General features: G+C 42.1%; 1 protein-coding gene across 1 annotated transcript in view; it reads right to left on the bottom strand.

Moving 5' to 3' along the window:
• Positions 1-18826, bottom strand: part of zgc:158659 (uncharacterized protein LOC791141 homolog) — a 77857-nt gene that overhangs the window by 23933 nt on the left and 35098 nt on the right. The window contains exons 10-15 of the mRNA XM_042298579.1: positions 15303-15455; positions 14863-14994; positions 14199-14323; positions 13680-13761; positions 9085-9249; positions 7232-7335 (exon numbers count right to left, since the gene is read on the bottom strand). Of these exons, the coding sequence (XP_042154513.1) occupies positions 7232-7335; positions 9085-9249; positions 13680-13761; positions 14199-14323; positions 14863-14994; positions 15303-15455 (761 nt within the window). The remainder of the gene's footprint in view (positions 1-7231; positions 7336-9084; positions 9250-13679; positions 13762-14198; positions 14324-14862; positions 14995-15302; positions 15456-18826) is intronic.

The raw sequence follows: 18826 nt of genomic DNA, 5'->3' as shown, positions 1-18826 counted from the left end.
GGGTGAATAGGTTGTTATAGCAGTGCACTAGGTAGGGTGAATAATGTGTTATAGTAGTGCACTAGGTAGGGTGAATAGGGTGTTATAGTAGTGCACTAGGTAGGGTGAATAATGTGTAATAGTAGTGCACTAGGGAGGGTGAATAAGGTGTTATAGTAGTGCACTAGGTAGGGGGAATAAGGTGTTATAGTAGTGCACTAGGTAGGATGTTATAGTAGTGCACTAGGGAGGGTGAATAAGGTGTTCTAGTAGTGCACTAGGTAGGGTGAATAGGGTGTTATAGTAGTGCACAGGTAGGGTGAATAAGGTGTTATAGTAGTGCACTAGGGAGGGTGAATAAGGTGTTCTAGTAGTGCACTAGGGAGGGTGAATAAGGTGTTATAGTAGTGCACTAGGTAGGGTGAATAAGGTGTTATAGTAGTGCACTAGGTAGGGTGAATAGGGTGTTATAGTAGTGCACTAGGTAGGGTGAATAAGGCGTTATAGTAGTGCACTAGGTTGGGTGAATAGGGTGTTATAGTAGTGCACTAGGTAGGGTGTTATAGTAGTGCACTAGGTAGGGTGAATAAGGTGTTATAGTAGTGCACTAGGTAGGGTGTTATAGTAGTGCACTAGGTAGGGTGAATAAGGAGTTATAGTAGTGCACTAGGCAGGGTGTTATAGTAGTGCACTATGTAGGGTGAATAGGGTGTTATAGTAGTGCACTAGGTAGGGTGTTATAGTAGTGCACTAGGTAGGGTGAATACGGTGTTATAGTAGTACACTAGGTAGGGTGAATAAGGTGTTAGAGTAGTGCACTAGGTAGGGTGTTATAGAAGTGCACTAGGTAGAGTGAACTAGGTGTTATAGTAGTGCACTAGGTAGGGTGAATAAGGTGTTATAGTAGTGCACTAGGTAGGGTGTTATAGTAGTGCACTAGGTAGGGTGAATAAGGTGTTATAGTAGTACACTAGGTAGGGTGGATAAGGTGTTATAGTAGTGCACTAGGTAGGGTGGATAAGGTGTTATAGTAGTGCAATAGGTAGGGTGAATAGGGTGTTATAGTAGTGCACAGGTAGGGTGAATAAGGTGTTATAGTAGTGCACTAGGTAGGGAATAGGGTGTTATAGTAGTTCACTAGGTAGGGTGTTATAGTAGTTCACTAGGTAGGGTGTTATAGTAGTGCACTAGGCAGGGAATAGGGTGTTATAGTAGTGCACTAGGCAGGGAATAGGGTGTTATAGTAGTGCACTAGGCAGGGAATAGGGTGTTATAGTAGTGCACTAGGTAGGGAATAGGGTGTTATAGTAGTTCACTAGGCAGGGAATAGGGTGTTATAGTAGTTCACTAGGCAGGGAATAGGGTGTTATAGTAGTGCACTAGGTAGGGTGTTATAGTAGTGCACTAGGTAGGGTGAATAAGGTGTTATAGTAGTGCACTAGGGAGGGTGAATAGGGTGTTATAGTAGTGCACTAGGGAGGAATAGGGTGTTATAGTAGTGCACTAGGGAGGGAATAGGGTGTTATAGTAGTGCACTAGGGAGGGTGAATAAGGTGTTATAGTAGTGCACTAGGGAGGGTGAATAAGGTGTTCTAGTAGTGCACTAGGGAGGGTGAATAAGGTGTTATAGTAGTGCACTAGGTAGGGTGAATAAGGTGTTATAGTAGTGCACTAGGTAGGGTGAATAAGGCGTTATAGTAGTGCACTAGGTAGGGTGAATAGGGTGTTATAGTAGTGCACTAGGTAGGGTGTTATAGTAGTGCACTAGGTAGGGTGAATAGGGTGTTATAGTAGTGCACTAGGTAGGGTGTTATAGTAGTGCACTAGGTAGGGTGAATAAGGAGTTATAGTAGTGCACTAGGCAGGGTGTTATAGTAGTGCACTATGTAGGGTGAATAGGGTGTTATAGTAGTGCACTAGGTAGGGTGTTATAGTAGTGCACTAGGTAGGGTGAATACGGTGTTATAGTAGTACACTAGGTAGGGTGAATAAGGTGTTAGAGTAGTGCACTAGGTAGGGTGTTATAGAAGTGCACTAGGTAGAGTGAACTAGGTGTTATAGTAGTGCACTAGGTAGGGTGAATAAGGTGTTATAGTAGTGCACTAGGTAGGGTGTTATAGTAGTGCACTAGGTAGGGTGAATAAGGTGTTATAGTAGTGCACGAGGTAGGGTGTTATAGTAGTGCACTAGGTAGGGTGAATAAGGTGTTATAGTAGTACACTAGGTAGGGTGGATAAGGTGTTATAGTAGTGCACTAGGTAGGGTGGATAAGGTGTTATAGTAGTGCAATAGGTAGGGTGAATAGGGTGTTATAGTAGTGCACAGGTAGGGTGAATAAGGTGTTATAGTAGTGCACTAGGTAGGGAATAGGGTGTTATAGTAGTTCACTAGGTAGGGTGTTATAGTAGTGCACTAGGTAGGGAATAGGGTGTTATAGTAGTACACTAGGCAGGGAATAGGGTGTTATAGTAGTGCACTAGGCAGGGAATAGGGTGTTATAGTAGTGCACTAGGCAGGGAATAGGGTGTTATAGTAGTGCACTAGGTAGGGAATAGGGTGTTATAGTAGTTCACTAGGCAGGGAATAGGGTGTTATAGTAGTTCACTAGGCAGGGAATAGGGTGTTATAGTAGTGCACTAGGTAGGGTGTTATAGTAGTGCACTAGGTAGGGTGAATAAGGTGTTATAGTAGTGCACTAGGGAGGGAATAGGGTGTTATAGTAGTGCACTAGGGAGGAATAGGGTGTTATAGTAGTGCACTAGGGAGGGAATAGGGTGTTATAGTAGTGCACTAGGGAGGGTGAATAGGGTGTTATAGTAGTGCACTAGGTAGGGTGTTATAGTAGTGCACTAGGGAGGGTGAATAGGTTGTTATAGCAGTGCACTAGGTAGGGTGAATAATGTGTTATAGTAGTGCACTAGGTAGGGGGAATAGGGTGTTATAGTAGTGCACTAGGTAGGGTGAATAAGGTGTTATAGTAGTGCACTAGGGAGGGTGAATAAGGTGTTATAGTAGTGCACTAGGGAGGGTGAATAAGGTGTTATAGTAGTGCACTAGGTAGGGTGAATAAGGTGTTATAGTAGTGCACTAGGGAGGGTGAATAAGGTGTTATAGTAGTGCACTAGGTAGGGTGAATAAGGTGTTATAGTAGTGCACTAGGTAGGGTGAATAAGGTGTTATAGTAGTGCACTAGGTAGGGTGAATAGGGTGTTATAGTAGTGCACTAGGTAGGGTGAATAAGGCGTTATAGTAGTGCACTAGGTAGGGTGAATAGGGTGTTATAGTAGTGCACTAGGTAGGGTGTTATAGTAGTGCACTAGGTAGGGTGAATAGGGTGTTATAGTAGTGCACTAGGTAGGGTGTTATAGTAGTGCACTAGGTAGGGTGAATAAGGAGTTATAGTAGTGCACTAGGCAGGGTGTTATAGTAGTGCACTATGTAGGGTGAATAGGGTGTTATAGTAGTGCACTAGGTAGGGTGTTATAGTAGTGCACTAGGTAGGGTGAATACGGTGTTATAGTAATGCACTAGGTAGGGTGAATAAGGTGTTAGAGTAGTGCACTAGGTAGGGTGAATAAGGTGTTATAGTAGTGCACTAGGTAGGGTGTTATAGAAGTGCACTAGGTAGAGTGAACTGGGTGTTATAGTAGTGCACTAGGTAGGGTGAATAAGGTGTTATAGTAGTGCACTAGGTAGGGTGTTATAGTAGTGCACTAGGTAGGGTGAATAAGGTGTTATAGTAGTGCACGAGGTAGGGTGTTATAGTAGTGCACTAGGTAGGGTGAATAAGGTGTTATAGTAGTACACTAGGTAGGGTGGATAAGGTGTTATAGTAGTGCACTAGGTAGGGTGGATAAGGTGTTATAGTAGTGCAATAGGTAGGGTGAATAGGGTGTTATAGTAGTGCACAGGTAGGGTGAATAAGGTGTTATAGTAGTGCACTAGGTAGGGTGAATAAGGTGTTATAGTAGTGCACTAGGTAGGGTGGATAAGGTGTTATAGTAGTGCACTAGGTAGGGTGAATAGGGTGTTATAGTAGTGCACTAGGTAGGGTGAATAGGGTGTTATAGTAGTGCACTAGGTAGGGTGAATAAGGTGTTATAGTAGTGCACTAGGTAGGGGGAATAAGGTGTTATAGTAGTGCACTAGGTAGGGTGTTATAATAGTGCACTAGAGAGGGTGAATAAGGTGTTATAGTAGTGCACTAGGTAGGGTGAATAGGGTGTTATAGTAGTGCACTAGGTAGGGTTAATAAGGTGTTATAGTAGTGCACTAGGGAGGGTGAATAGGGTGTTATAGTAGTGCACTAGGTAGGGTGAATAGGGTGTTATAGTAGTGCACTAGGTAGGGTGAATAAGGTGTTATAGTAGTGCACTAGGTAGGGAATAGGGTGTTATAGTAGTGCACTAGGTAGGGTGTTATAGTAGTGCACTAGGTAGGGTGAATAGGGTGTTATAGTAGTGCACTAGGTAGGGTGTTATAGTAGTGCACTAGGTAGGATGAATAATGTGTTATAGTAGTGCACTAGGTAGGGTGTTATAGTAGTGCACTAGGTAGGGTGAATAGGTTGTTATAGCAGTGCACTAGGTAGGGTGAATAATGTGTTATAGTACTGCACTAGGTAGGGTGAATAGGGTGTTATAGTAGTGCACTAGGTAGGGTGAATAGGGTGTTATAGTAGTGCACTAGGTAGGGTGTTATAGTAGTGCACTAGGTAGGGTGAATAAGGAGTTATAGTAGTGCACTAGGCAGGGTGTAATAGTAGTGCACTAGGTAGGGTGAATAAGGTGTTATAGTAGTGCACTGGGGAGGGTGTTATAGTAGTGCACTAGGTAGGGTGAATAAGGTGTTATAGTAGTGCACTAGGGAGGGTGTTATAGTAGAGCACTAGGTAGGGTGTTATAGTAGTGCACTATGTAGGGTGAATAAGGTGTTATAGTAGTGCACTAGGTAGGGTGAATAAGGTGTTATAGTAGTGCACGAGGTAGGGTGTTATAGTAGTGCACTAGGTAGAGTGAACTGGGTGTTATAGTAGTGCACTAGGTAGGGTAAATAAGGTGTTATAGTAGTGCACTAGGTAGGGTGTTATAGTAGTGCACTAGGTAGGGTGAATAAGGTGTTATAGTAGTGCACTAGGTAGGGTGAATAAGGTGTTATAGTAGTGCACAAGGTAGGGTGAATAAGGTGTTATAGTAGTGCACGAGGTAGGGTGTTATAGTAGTGCACTAGGTAGGGTGAATAAGGTGTTATAGTAGTACACTAGGTAGGGTGGATAAGGTGTTATAGTAGTGCACTAGGTAGGGTGGATAAGGTGTTCTAGTAGTGCACTAGGTAGGGTGAATAGGGTGTTATAGTAGTGCACTAGGTAGGGTGAATAGGGTGTTATAGTAGTGCACTAGGTAGGGTGAATAAGGTGTTATAGTAGTGCACTAGGTAGGGTGAATAAGGTGTTATAGTAGTGCACTAGGTAGGGTGTTATAGTAGTGCACTAGGGAGGGTGAATAAGGTGTTATAGTAGTGCACTAGGTAGGGTGAATAAGGTGTTATAGTACTGCACTAGGTAGGGTGTTATAGGAGTGCACTATGTAGGGTGAATAAGGTGTTATAGTAGTGCACTAGGTAGGGTGAATAAGGTGTTATAGTAGTGCACGAGGTAGGGTGTTATAGTAGTGCACTAGGTAGAGTGAACTGGGTGTTATAGTAGTGCACTAGGTAGGGTAAATAAGGTGTTATAGTAGTGCACTAGGTAGGGTGTTATAGTAGTGCACTAGGTAGGGTGAATAAGGTGTTATAGTAGTGCACTAGGTAGGGTGAATAAGGTGTTATAGTAGTGCACAAGGTAGGGTGAATAAGGTGTTATAGTAGTGCACGAGGTAGGGTGTTATAGTAGTGCACTAGGTAGGGTGAATAAGGTGTTATAGTAGTACACTAGGTAGGGTGGATAAGGTGTTATAGTAGTGCACTAGGTAGGGTGGATAAGGTGTTCTAGTAGTGCACTAGGTAGGGTGAATAGGGTGTTATAGTAGTGCACTAGGTAGGGTGAATAGGGTGTTATAGTAGTGCACTAGGTAGGGTGAATAAGGTGTTATAGTAGTGCACTAGGTAGGGTGAATAAGGTGTTATAGGAGTGCACTAGGTAGGGTGAATAGGGTGTTATAATAGTGCACTAGGGAGGGTGAATAAGGTGTTATAGTAGTGCACTAGGTAGGGTGAATAGGGTGTTATAGTAGTGCACTACGTAGGGTGAATAAGGTGTTATAGTAGTGCACTAGGTAGGGTGTATAAGGTGTTATAGTAGTGCACTAGGTAGGGTGAATAAGGTGTTATAGTAGTGCACTAGGTAGGGTGAATAAGGTGTTATAGTAGTGCACTAGGGAGGGAATAGGGTGTTATAGTAGTGCACTAGGTAGGGTGAATAAGGTGTTATAGTAGTGCACTAGGTAGGGTGAATAAGGTGTTATAGTAGTGCACTAGGCAGGGAATAGGGTGTTATAGTAGTGCACTAGGCAGGGTGTTATAGTAGTGCACTAGGTAGGGTGAATAGGGTGTTATAGTAGTGCACTAGGTAGGGAATAGGGTGTTATAGTAGTGCACTAGGTAGGGTGTTATAGTAGTGCACTAGGCAGGGAATATGGTGTTATAGCAGTGCACTAGGTAGGGAATCGGGTGTTATAGTAGTGCACTAGGTAGGGTGAATAAGGTGTTATCATAGTGCACTAGGCAGGGTGTTATAGTAGTGCACTAGGGAGGGAATAGGGTGTTATAGTGGTGCACTAGGCAGGGAATAGGGTTTATAGTAGTGCACTAGGCAGGAATAGGGTGTTATAGTAGTGCACTAGGGAGGGTGAATAAGGTGTTATAGTAGTGCACTAGGTAGGGTGAATAAGGTGTTATATTAGTGCACTAGGTAGGGAATAGGGTGTTATAGTAGTGCACTAGGCAGGAAATTGGGTGTTATAGTAGTGCACTAGGCAGGAATAGGGTGTTATAGTAGTGCACTAGGCAGGAATGGGTGTTATAGTAGTGCACTAGGCAGGAATTGGGTGTTATAGTAGTGCACTAGGCAGGAATGGGTGTTATAGTAGTGCACTAGGCAGGAATTGGGTGTTATAGTAGTGCACTAGGCAGGGAATAGGGTGTTATAGTAGTGCACTAGGCAGGGAATTGGGTGTTATAGTAGTGCACTAGGCAGGGAATTGGGTGTTATAGTAGTGCACTAGGCAGGGAATAGGGTGTTATAGAGTAGACTTACTTGAGATGCCAGAAGAAGAAATGTCCTATCCTCTGGTTAGTCAGAGCCTTCTTAATGAGGAACCTGGCCAGAGGGTTGTCCAGGTACATCTCATACTTCAACACCTGAGAAATGGGACAAATGTACACTATGGGTCCAGACACAGATTAAGCCTAGTGTTAGACTACAAGGCAGACAGACTACAAGGCAGACAGACTACAAGGCAGACAGACTACAAGGCAGACAGACAGTATAGACAGTATAGACAGTACAGACAGACAGACAGACAGACAGACAGACAGACAGACAGACAGACAGTATAGACAGACAGACAGACAGTATAGACAGACAGGCAGACAGACAGGCAGACAGACAGACAGACAGAGACAGACAGACAGACAGACAGTATAGACAGACAGACAGTATAGACAGACAGACAGACAGTATAGACAGACAGGCAGACAGACAGGCAGGCAAACAGACAGACAGACAGACAGACAGACAGACAGACAGACAGACAGACAGACAGACAGACAGACAGACAGTATAGATAGACAGACAGACAGACACAGACAGACAGTATAGATAGACAGACAGACAGTATAGACAGACAGACAGACAGACAGACAGACAGACAGACAGACAGACAGTATAGACAGGCAGGCAGGCAGACAGACAGACAGACAGTACAGACAGACAGAGACAGACAGACAGTATAGACAGACAGACAGACAGACAGTATAGACAGACAGACAGTATAGACAGATAGACAGACAGACAGTATAGACAGACAGACAGACAGTACAGACAGACAGTATAGATAGACAGACATACAGACAGACAGACAGTATAGACAGACAGACAGACAGACAGACAGACAGTATAGACAGGCAGACAGACAGACAGTATAGACAGACAGACAGACAGTATAGACAGACAGGCAGACAGACAGACAGACAGGCATACAGACAGTATAGACAGACAGACAGACAGACATACAGACAGTATAGACAGACAGACAGACAGACAGTATAGATAGACAGACAGTATAGACAGACAGACAGGCAGGCAGGCAGACAGTATAGACAGACAGACAGACAGACAGTACAGACAGAGACAGACAGACAGTATAGACAGACAGGCAGACAGACAGACAGACAGACAGTATAGACAGACAGGCAGACAGACAGTATAGATAGACAGACAGACAGTACAGACAGACAGACAGTATAGACAGACAGACAGACAGACAGTACAGACAGACAGACAGTATAGGTAGACAGACAGACAGTATAGATAGACAGACAGACAGACAGTATAGACAGACAGACAGACACAGACAGACAGACAGTATAGACATTATAGACAGGCAGACAGACAGACAGACAGGCAGGCAAACAGACAGACAGACAGTATAGATAGACAGACAGACATACAGACAGTATAGACAGACAGACAGACAGACAGACAGACAGACAGACAGACATACAGTATAGACAGACAGACAGACAGACAGACAGACAGACAGTATAGACAGACAGACAGACAGACAGACAGACAGACAGACAGACAGACAGACAGACAGTACAGACATACAGTATAGACAGACAGACAGACAGACAGACAGACAGACAGACAGACAGACAGACAGACAGTATAGACAGTATAGACAGGCAGACAGACAGACAGACAGGCAGGCAAACAGACAGACAGACAGTATAGATAGATAGACAGACAGACAGACAGACAGACAGACAGACAGACAGACAGTATAGATAGACAGACAGACAGACAGGACAGTACAGACAGACAGACAGAGTCAGACAGACAGACAGACAGACAGACAGTACAGACAGACAGACAGACAGACAGACCTGTACTAGCTGCAGAAGGTACTGGCTGAGCTTGTCGTCAGTGAGGCCCTGTACGAGGCAACGCAGGGCGAACTCTCGAACCATGGGGTCAGGAAAGTTACAGTCCAACAGCTCCAGGGCACTCTCTGGTTGCATCAGGGGCCAGTCACGCAATAAACAGTACATCTAGAGGGGGGCGTAGGACACGCAGAGGGAGAGAGAGGAGAGAGGGGGCGGAGGACACACAGAGAGGGAGACAGAGGGAGAGAGGGGGGCGGAGGACACACAGAGAGGGAGACAGAGGGAGAGAGGGGGCAGAGGACACAGAGAGGGAGGGAGAGAGAGAGAGAGAGAGAGAGAGAGAGAGAGAGGGGGCGGAGGACACAGAGAGGGAGAGAGAGGAGAGAGAGAGGCCGAGAGAGAGACAGAGTGAGAGACAGAGAGAGAGAGGAGAGAAAAAGACAGAGAGAGGAGAGAGAGAAAGACAGAGAGAGAGAGACAGAGAGAGAGAGAGAAAGAGGAAAGAAAGACAGAGACAGAGAGAGAGAGAGAGAGACAGAGAGAGAGAGAGAGAGAGAGAGAGAGAGAGAGAGAGAGAGAGAGAGAGAGAGAGAGAGACAGAGGAGAGAGAGAGGAGAGAAAGAGAGAGAGGGAGAGAGAGAGAGGAGAGAAAGAGAGAGAGGGAGAGAGAGAGCGAGAGAGAGGAGAGGAATAGAGAGAGAGAGAGAGGAAGAGAGAGAGGAGAAAGTGGGAAAAGGGAGAAAGAGAGAGGAGAAAGTGGGAAAAGAGAGAGAAAGAGGGGACAGAGTAGAAAAACATAGCTTAGCTGAATCTGCAGGGTAATCACAGCATCAGCAGAAGACTAGAGCTGTGTTCCAACACCCATACTAACATACTGCATACTACATACTTAATGAGTATACACTAAATACTATATACTATGAGTTCATTTTAGTATACATGCAAATAAACGGTATCCTTTCAGTTGAGCGTACTAGCGCTATGCCTGTCTACCGGAAGTTGATGCTGTTGCTATGCAACCTCTTGCTAGCTTGTTAGCATAACAAATGACTAGCTAGACATTTTTATGACTTCGGGTCTGTTCCTAAATTCAATCTGGAGCGCCACAGTGCGCTCAGAGTACGCTCTCAGCGTTGTCATATCGATCGTCCATTCATAAATTCAGAACGTTCCTCTGGGAGCGTTTCTCTGGGAGCGTTTCTCTGGGAGCGTTTCTCTGGGAGCGTTTCTCTGGGAGCGTTTCTCTGGGAGCGTTTCTCTGGGAGCGTTTCTCTGGGAGCGTTTCTCTGGGAGCGTGATGACTAACTGTGCTGCTGGCAACAAAAAACTACTTCCAGACACATAATGAGAGAGCAGCCCACTCTGACCATTTTACTCCCGCTAGCAGAGCTGGATAAGCAGTTTTCATGTTATCCAGAACGTTGGTGACTAACTGTGCTGCTGGCAACAATTGAATTAAATTCTTCAGTTATTCTGCGCTCTGGCACACTGAGGCGAGACTGTAATCAGAGCCAGAGTGAATTTATGAATGTCCATTGAGAACGCACAACGACACCACTTAGCTAAGAATTACGAGAATAATCAAGTCAATAAACGTCGTGTTAGATAGCATTTAGTTAAATTACTGGCAAGTTCAATGTATTAGTAGCCAACTAGCGTTAGGTAGCTAGCTAACATACCGATATATACCACTGTAATGATATGATATGTGGTTCGTAAGGATATCGTAGCTAACAAATTGTCAGCCAACATAACCTGTAACGTAACTTATTGGTAAAGTCATTACTTTATTGCATTGCTTAACATTTTATTAACATTTCAGACAGACAGGTATTCTAGAGGAGAAATAGACAGACAGACAGGTATTCTAGAGGAGAAATAGACAGACAGACAGGTATTCTAGAGGAGAAATAGACAGACAGACAGGTATTCTAGAGGAGAAATAGACAGACAGACAGGTATTCTAGAGGAGAAATAGACAGACAGACAGGTATTCTAGAGGAGAAATAGACAGACAGACAGGTATTCTAGAGGAGAAACAGACAGACAAACAGGTATTCTAGCGGAGAAACAGAGAGACAGGCAGGTATTCTAAAGGAGAAACAGACAGACAGGTATTGTATAGGAGAAATAGACAGACAGGTATTCTAGAGGAGAAATAGACAGACATGTATTCTAGAGGAGAAATAGACAGACAGACAGGTATTCTAGAGGAGAAACAGACAAACAGACAGGTATTCTAGAAGAGAAACAGACAGACAGGCAGCTATTCTAGAGGAGAAATAGACAGACAGACAGGTATTCTAGAGGAGAAATAGACAGACAGACAGGTATTCTTTGAGGAGAAACAGACAAACAGACAGGTATTCTAGAGGAGAAATAGACAGACAGACAGACAGGTATTCTAGAGGAGAAATAGACAGACAGACAGGTATTCTAGAGGAGAAATAGACAGACAGACAGGTATTCTAGAGGAGAAATAGACAGACAGACAGACAGGTATTCTAGAGGACAAATAGACAGACAGACAGGTATTCTAGAGGAGAAATAGACAGACAGACAGACAGGTATTCTAGAGGAGAAATAGACAGACAGACAGGTATTTAGAATCTAGAATTGGCTTCCTATTTCGCAAGAAAGCCTCTTTCACTCATGCTGCCAAACATACCCTCGTAAAACTGAACATCCTACCGATCCTCGACTTCGGCGATGTCATTTACATAATAGCCTCTAACACTCTACTCAGCAAATTGGATGCAGTCTATCACAGTGTCATCCGTTTTCTCACCAAAGGCCCATTTACCACCCACCACTGCGACCTGTATGCTCTCGTTGCTTGGCCCTCGCTTCACTCTCATCGCCAAACCCACTGGCTCCAGGTCATCTATAAGTATTTGCTAGGTAAAGCCCCACCTTATCGCAGCTCACTGGTCACCATAGCAACATCCACCCGTAGCACGCGCTCCAGCAGGTATATTTCACTGGTCATCCCCAAAGCCTACACCACCTTTGGCCGCATTTCCTTCAAGTTCTCTGCTGCCAATGAATTGCAAAAATCACTGAAGCTGGGGTCTTATATCTCCCTCACTAACTTTAAGCACCAGCTGTCAGAGAAGCTTACTGATTATTGCAGCTATACACAGCCCATCTCTAAATAGCCAACCCAACTACCTCATCCCCATATTGTTATTTATTTGTTTTGCTCTTTTGCACCCCAGTATCTCTAATTGCACATAATCTTCTGCACATCCATCACTCCAGTGTTAATGCTAAATTGTAAAGACTTCACCAATTATTTGGCATACCTGCTATAATAAAGGTGAAATAAAATTTAAAAAAATAGAAACAGACAGGTATTCTAGAGGAGAAACAGACAGACAGGTATTCTAGTGGAGAAACAGACAGACAGGTATTCTAGTGGAGAAACAGACAGACAGGTATTCTAGTGGAGAAACAGACAGACAGGCAATCTAGAGGAGAAACAGACAGACAGGTATTCTAGAAGAGAAACAGACAGACAGCTATTCTAGAGGAGAAACAGACAGACAGCTATTCTAGAGGAGAAACAGACAGACAGCTATTCTAGAGGAGAAACAGACAGACAGCTATTCTAGAGGAGAAACAGACAGACAGACAGGTATTCTAGAGGAGAAACAGACTGACAGACAGGTATTCTAGAGGAGAAACAGACTGACAGACAGGTATTCTAGAGGAGAAACAGACTGACAGACAGGTATTCTAGAGGAGAAACAGACTGACAGACAGACAGGTATTCTAGTGGAGAAACAGACAGACAGGTATTCTAGAGGAGAAACAGACTGACAGACAGGTATTCTAGAGGAGAAACAGACTGACAGACAGGTATTCTAGAGGAGAAACAGACTGACAGACAGGTATTCTAGAGGAGAAACAGACTGACAGACAGGTATTCTAGAGGAGAAACAGACTGACAGACAGGTATTCTAGAGGAGAAACAGACTGACAGACAGGTATTCTAGAGGAGAAACAGACTGACAGGTATTCTAGAGGAGAAACAGACTGACAGACAGGTATTCTAGAGGAGAAACAGACTGACAGACAGGTATTCTAGAGGAGAAACAGACTGACAGACAGACAGGTATTCTAGTGGAGAAACAGACAGACAGGTATTCTAGAGGAGAAACAGACTGACAGACAGGTATTCTAGAGGAGAAACAGACTGACAGACAGGTATTCTAGAGGAGAAACAGACTGACAGACAGGTATTCTAGAGGAGAAACAGACTGACAGACAGGTATTCTAGAGGAGAAACAGACTGACAGACAGGTATTCTAGAGGAGAAACAGACTGACAGACAGGTATTCTAGAGGAGAAACAGACTGACAGGTATTCTAGAGGAGAAACAGACTGACAGACAGGTATTCTAGAGGAGAAACAGACTGACAGACAGGTATTCTAGAGGAGAAACAGACTGACAGACAGACAGGTATTCTAGTGGAGAAACAGACAGACAGGTATTCTAGAGGAGAAACAGACTGACAGACAGGTATTCTAGAGGAGAAACAGACTGACAGACAGGTATTCTAGAGGAGAAACAGACTGACAGACAGCCATACCTGTGACCACTCATCTCTAGAGTTCCATTTGACTGACAGCAGCAGCTTAGGAAGAGACTCTGGAATGTTCACACAGTAATGTCTAGAAGATGAGGGAGGGAGGGAGAAAGAGAGAGGGAGGGAGGGAAGGAGGGAGGGAAGGAGGAAGGGTGTGAGAGAGGGAGGGAGGAAGAGTGAGAGAGGGAGGGAGGGATGGAGAGTGTGAGAGAGAGGGAGGGAGAGTGTGAGAGAGAGGGAGGAAGGGAAGGAGGGATGGAGAGTGTGAGAGAGAGGGAGGGAGGGAGAGTGTGAGAGAGAGGGAGGAAGGGAAGGAGGGATGGAGAGTGTGATAGAGAGGGAGGAAGGGAAGCAGGGATGGAGAGTGTGATAGAGAGGGAGGGTGAGAGAGAGGGAGGGCATTCGGTTCAGCTTGTATTATCTAAACCTATTCTAGTTTGGTTCAATATTTCAGTTTCTTGCCAATAGAACGGTATAGAGTTGGGCTAAGAGACAGACACACATTCCACCTACAGCAGTTACCTGTGTCTCCAGAGAAAGTCCTTCTCCTGTTCAGACAGCTCATAGAGAGGATCTCTGCTACAGAGAGACCTGAGCTGCTCACCATCCGCCGCTGACACACTACTGTCACACGCCAGCCTGCTACTCTGAAACACACAGCATCACAAGACCATCATCACCAAAGAACTGGAGGTCTGTCCAGTACTCACTCTCTGATCAGTCCTAGACAGTAGTTGTAGCCCAGTTCTCTGACCAGTCCTAGACAGTAGTTGTAGCCCAGTTCTCTGACCAGTCCTAGACAGTAGTTGTAACCCAGTTCTCTGACCAGTCCTAGACAGTAGTTGTAGCCCAGTTCTCTGACCAGTCCTAGACAGTAGTTGTAACCCAGTTCTCTGACCAGTCCTAGACAGTAGTTGTAGCCCAGTTCTCTGACCAGTCCTAGACAGTAGTTGTAGCCCTGTTCTCTGACCAGTCCTAGACAGTAGTTGTAGCCCAGTTCTCTGACCAGTCCTAGACAGTAGTTGTAACCCAGTTCTTTGACCAGTCCTAGACTGTAGTTGTAGCCCAGTTCTCTGACCAGTCCTAGACTGTAGTTGTAGCCCAGTTCTCTGACCAGTCCTAGACAGTAGTTGTAGCCCAGTTCTCTGACCAGTCCTAGACAGTAGTTGTAACCCAGTTGTCTCACCAGTCCTAGACTGTAGTTGTAGCCCAGTTCTCTAGAGATGGTCCAGTTGGCGTGTTCCTCTATCTGCTGTTCATCAGGAAACAGGACCACCTGGTTGAACCATGAGAACTCTAGTTCAACACATGGAGTTTCCTACAGGGTGAGGAAGAGATCATAACTCTAGTTCAACACACTGAGTTTCCTACAGGGTGAGGAAGAGATCATATGAGGTTAAACAGAAATACATCTCATTAACTTTTGTAAAGCCAGTTTTTTACATCAGCAGTTGCCACAAGGTGACAAAACCACAAAGCTCAGGGTTCAAATCCAGCCCACTGCTTGTGTGTCCATCTTTCCCATGGTCTCCTCCTCTGTCCAATAAAACATTTAAATGCTAAAAAGTATATCTTCAACCAATCCAGACAGACAGGAGTTGACCATAAAGCCTAGTTGTTCCTTACCTTGTTAGGGTTGGATCCAGCCACTCCTATAGGATTGAGCAGGTCCTCTAAACCGTGAGGAACTGGCCACAGGCTGAGCGCTACTTTTCCACACACTAACGTGTCCTTGTAGTCAAACAAGTTCACGTTGCCCCACGCCAGCGGGCAGTGCTCCTACGCACGCACGCACGCACACACACACACACACACACGCATGCGCACACGCACGCACGCACGCACAAACACGCACGCACGCACGCGCGCCCACACACGCACACACACACACACACACCATACACAGGTTGATATTTGTTCAAGTGAACGTACAGTGCAACATAGACAGGTTAGTATATATTAGTATATGTTAGTACTAGTACCATAGACAGGTTAGTATATGTTAGTATATGTTAGTACTAGTACCATAGACAGGTTAGTATATATTAGTATATGTTAGTACTAGTACCATAGACAGGTTAGTATATATTAGTATATGTTAGTACTAGTACCATAGACAGGTTAGTATATATTAGTATATGTTAGTACTAGTACCATAGACAGGTTAGTATATGTTAGTACTAGTACCATAGACAGGTTAGTATATGTTAGTACTAGTACCATAGACAGGTTAGTATATATTAGTATATGTTAGTACTAGTACCATAGACAGGTTAGTATATGTTAGTACTAGTACCATAGACAGGTTAGTATATGTTAGTACTAGTACCATAGACAGGTTAGTATATATTAGTATATGTTAGTACTAGTACCATAGACAGGTTAGTATATATTAGTATATGTTAGTACTAGTACCATAGACAGGTTAGTATATATTAGTATATGTTAGTACTAGTACCATAGACAGGTTAGTATATATTAGTATATGTTAGTACTAGTATCATAGACAGGTTAGTATATATTAGTACTAGTACCATAGACAGGTTAGTATATATTAGTATATGTTAGTACTAGTATCATAGACAGGTTAGTATATGTTAGTACTAGTACCATAGACAGGTTAGTATATATTAGTACTAGTACCATAGACAGGTTAGTATATATTAGTATATGTTAGTACTAGTATCATAGACAGGTTAGTATATGTTAGTACTAGTACCATAGACAGGTTAGTATATATTAGTACTAGTACCATAGACAGGTTAGTATATATTAGTACTAGTACCATAGACAGGTTAGTATATATTAGTATATGTTAGTACTAGTATCATAGACAGGTTAGTATATGTTAGTACTAGTACCATAGACAGGTTAGTATATATTAGTATATGTTAGTACTAGTATCATAGACAGGTTAGTATATGTTAGTACTAGTACCATAGACAGGTTAGTATATATTAGTATATGTTAGTACTAGTACCATAGACAGGTTAGTATATATTAGTACTAGTACCATAGACAGGTTAGTATATATTAGTACTAGTACCATAGACAGGTTAGTATATATTAGTATATGTTAGTACTAGTATCATAGACAGGTTAGTATATGTTAGTACTAGTACCATAGACAGGTTAGTATATATTAGTATATGTTAGTACTAGTATCATAGACAGGTTAGTATATGTTAGTACTAGTACCATAGACAGGTTAGTATATATTAGTATATGTTAGTACTAGTACCATAGACAGGTTAGTATATATTAGTATATGTTAGTACTAGTACCATAGACAGGTTAGTATATATTAGTATATGTTAGTACTAGTACCATAGACAGGTTAGTATATATTAGTATATGTTAGTACTAGTACCATAGACAGGTTAGTATATATTAGTATATGTTAGTACTAGTACCATAGACAGGTTAGTATATATTAGTATATGTTAGTACTAGTACCATAGACAGGTTAGTATATATTAGTATATATTAGTACTAGTACCATAGACAGGTTAGTATATATTAGTACTAGTGCCATAGACAGGTTAGTATATGTTAGTACTAGTACCATAGACAGGTTAGTATATATTAGTACTAGTACCATAGACAGGTTAGTATATGTTAGTACTAGTACCATAGACAGGTTAGTATATATTAGTACTAGTACCATAGACAGGTTAGTATATATTAGTATATATTAGTACTAGTACCATAGACAGGTTAGTATATGTTAGTACTAGTACCATAGACAGGTTAGTATATGTAAGTACTAGTACCATAGACAGGTTAGTATATGTTAGTACTAGTACCATAGACAGGTTAGTATATATTAGTACTAGTACCATAGACAGGTTAGTATATGTTAGTACTAGTACCATAGACAGGTTAGTATATATTAGTACTAGTACCATAGACAGGTTAGTATATGTTAGTACTAGTACCATAGACAGGTTAGTATATATTAGTACTAGTACCATAGGCAGGTTATTATATATTAGTATATATTAGTACTAGTACCATAGACAGGTTAGTATATATTAGTATATGTAAGTACTAGTACCATAGACAGGTTAGTATATATTAGTATATGTAAGTACTAGTACCATAGACAGGTTAGTATATATTAGTATATGTTAGTACTAGTACCATAGACAGGTTAGTATATATTAGTATATGTTAGTACTAGTACCATAGACAGGTTAGTATATATTAGTATATGTTAGTACTAGTACCATAGACAGGTTAGTATATATTAGTATATATTAGTACTAGTACCATAGACAGGTTAGTATATATTAGTATATGTTAGTACTAGTACCATAGACAGGTTAGTATATATTAGTATATGTTAGTACTAGTACCATAGACAGGTTAGTATATATTAGTACTAGTACCATAGACAGGTTAGTATATATTAGTATATATTAGTACTAATACCAAAGACAGGTTAGTATATATTAGTATATGTTAGTACTAGTACCATAGACAGGTTAGTATATATTAGTATATGTTAGTACTAGTACCATAGACAGGTTAGTATATATTAGTATATGTTAGTACTAGTACCATAGACAGGTTAGTATATATTAGTACTAGTACCATAGACAGGTTAGTATATGTTAGTACTAGTACCATAGACAGGTTAGTATATATTAGTACTAGTACCATAGACAGGTTAGTATATATTAGTACTAGTAACATAGACAGGTTAGTATATATTAGTACTAGTACCATAGACAGGTTAGTATATATTAGTATATGTTAGTACTAGTACCATAGACAGGTTAGTATATATTAGTACTAGTAACATAGACAGGTTAGTATATATTAGTATATATTAGTACTAGTACCATAGACAGGTTAGTATATATTAGTATATGTTAGTACTAGTACCATAGACAGGTTAGTATATATTAGTATATGTTAGTACTAGTACCATAGACAGGTTAGTATATATTAGTACTAGTACCATAGACAGGTTAGTATATATTAGTATATATTAGTACTAGTACCATAGACAGGTTAGTATATATTAGTATATATTAGTACTAGTACCATAGACAGGTTAGTATATATTAGTATATATTAGTACTAGTACCATAGACAGGTTAGTATATGTTAGTACTAGTACCATAGACAGGTTAGTATATATT

Source organism: Oncorhynchus tshawytscha, linkage group LG15, assembly GCF_018296145.1.
Source record: "Oncorhynchus tshawytscha isolate Ot180627B linkage group LG15, Otsh_v2.0, whole genome shotgun sequence".
NCBI classification, from domain to species: domain Eukaryota; kingdom Metazoa; phylum Chordata; class Actinopteri; order Salmoniformes; family Salmonidae; genus Oncorhynchus; species Oncorhynchus tshawytscha.
The sequence above is the reverse complement of the archived record's forward strand: the minus strand, read 5'-3'. Positions and strand labels throughout refer to the sequence as shown.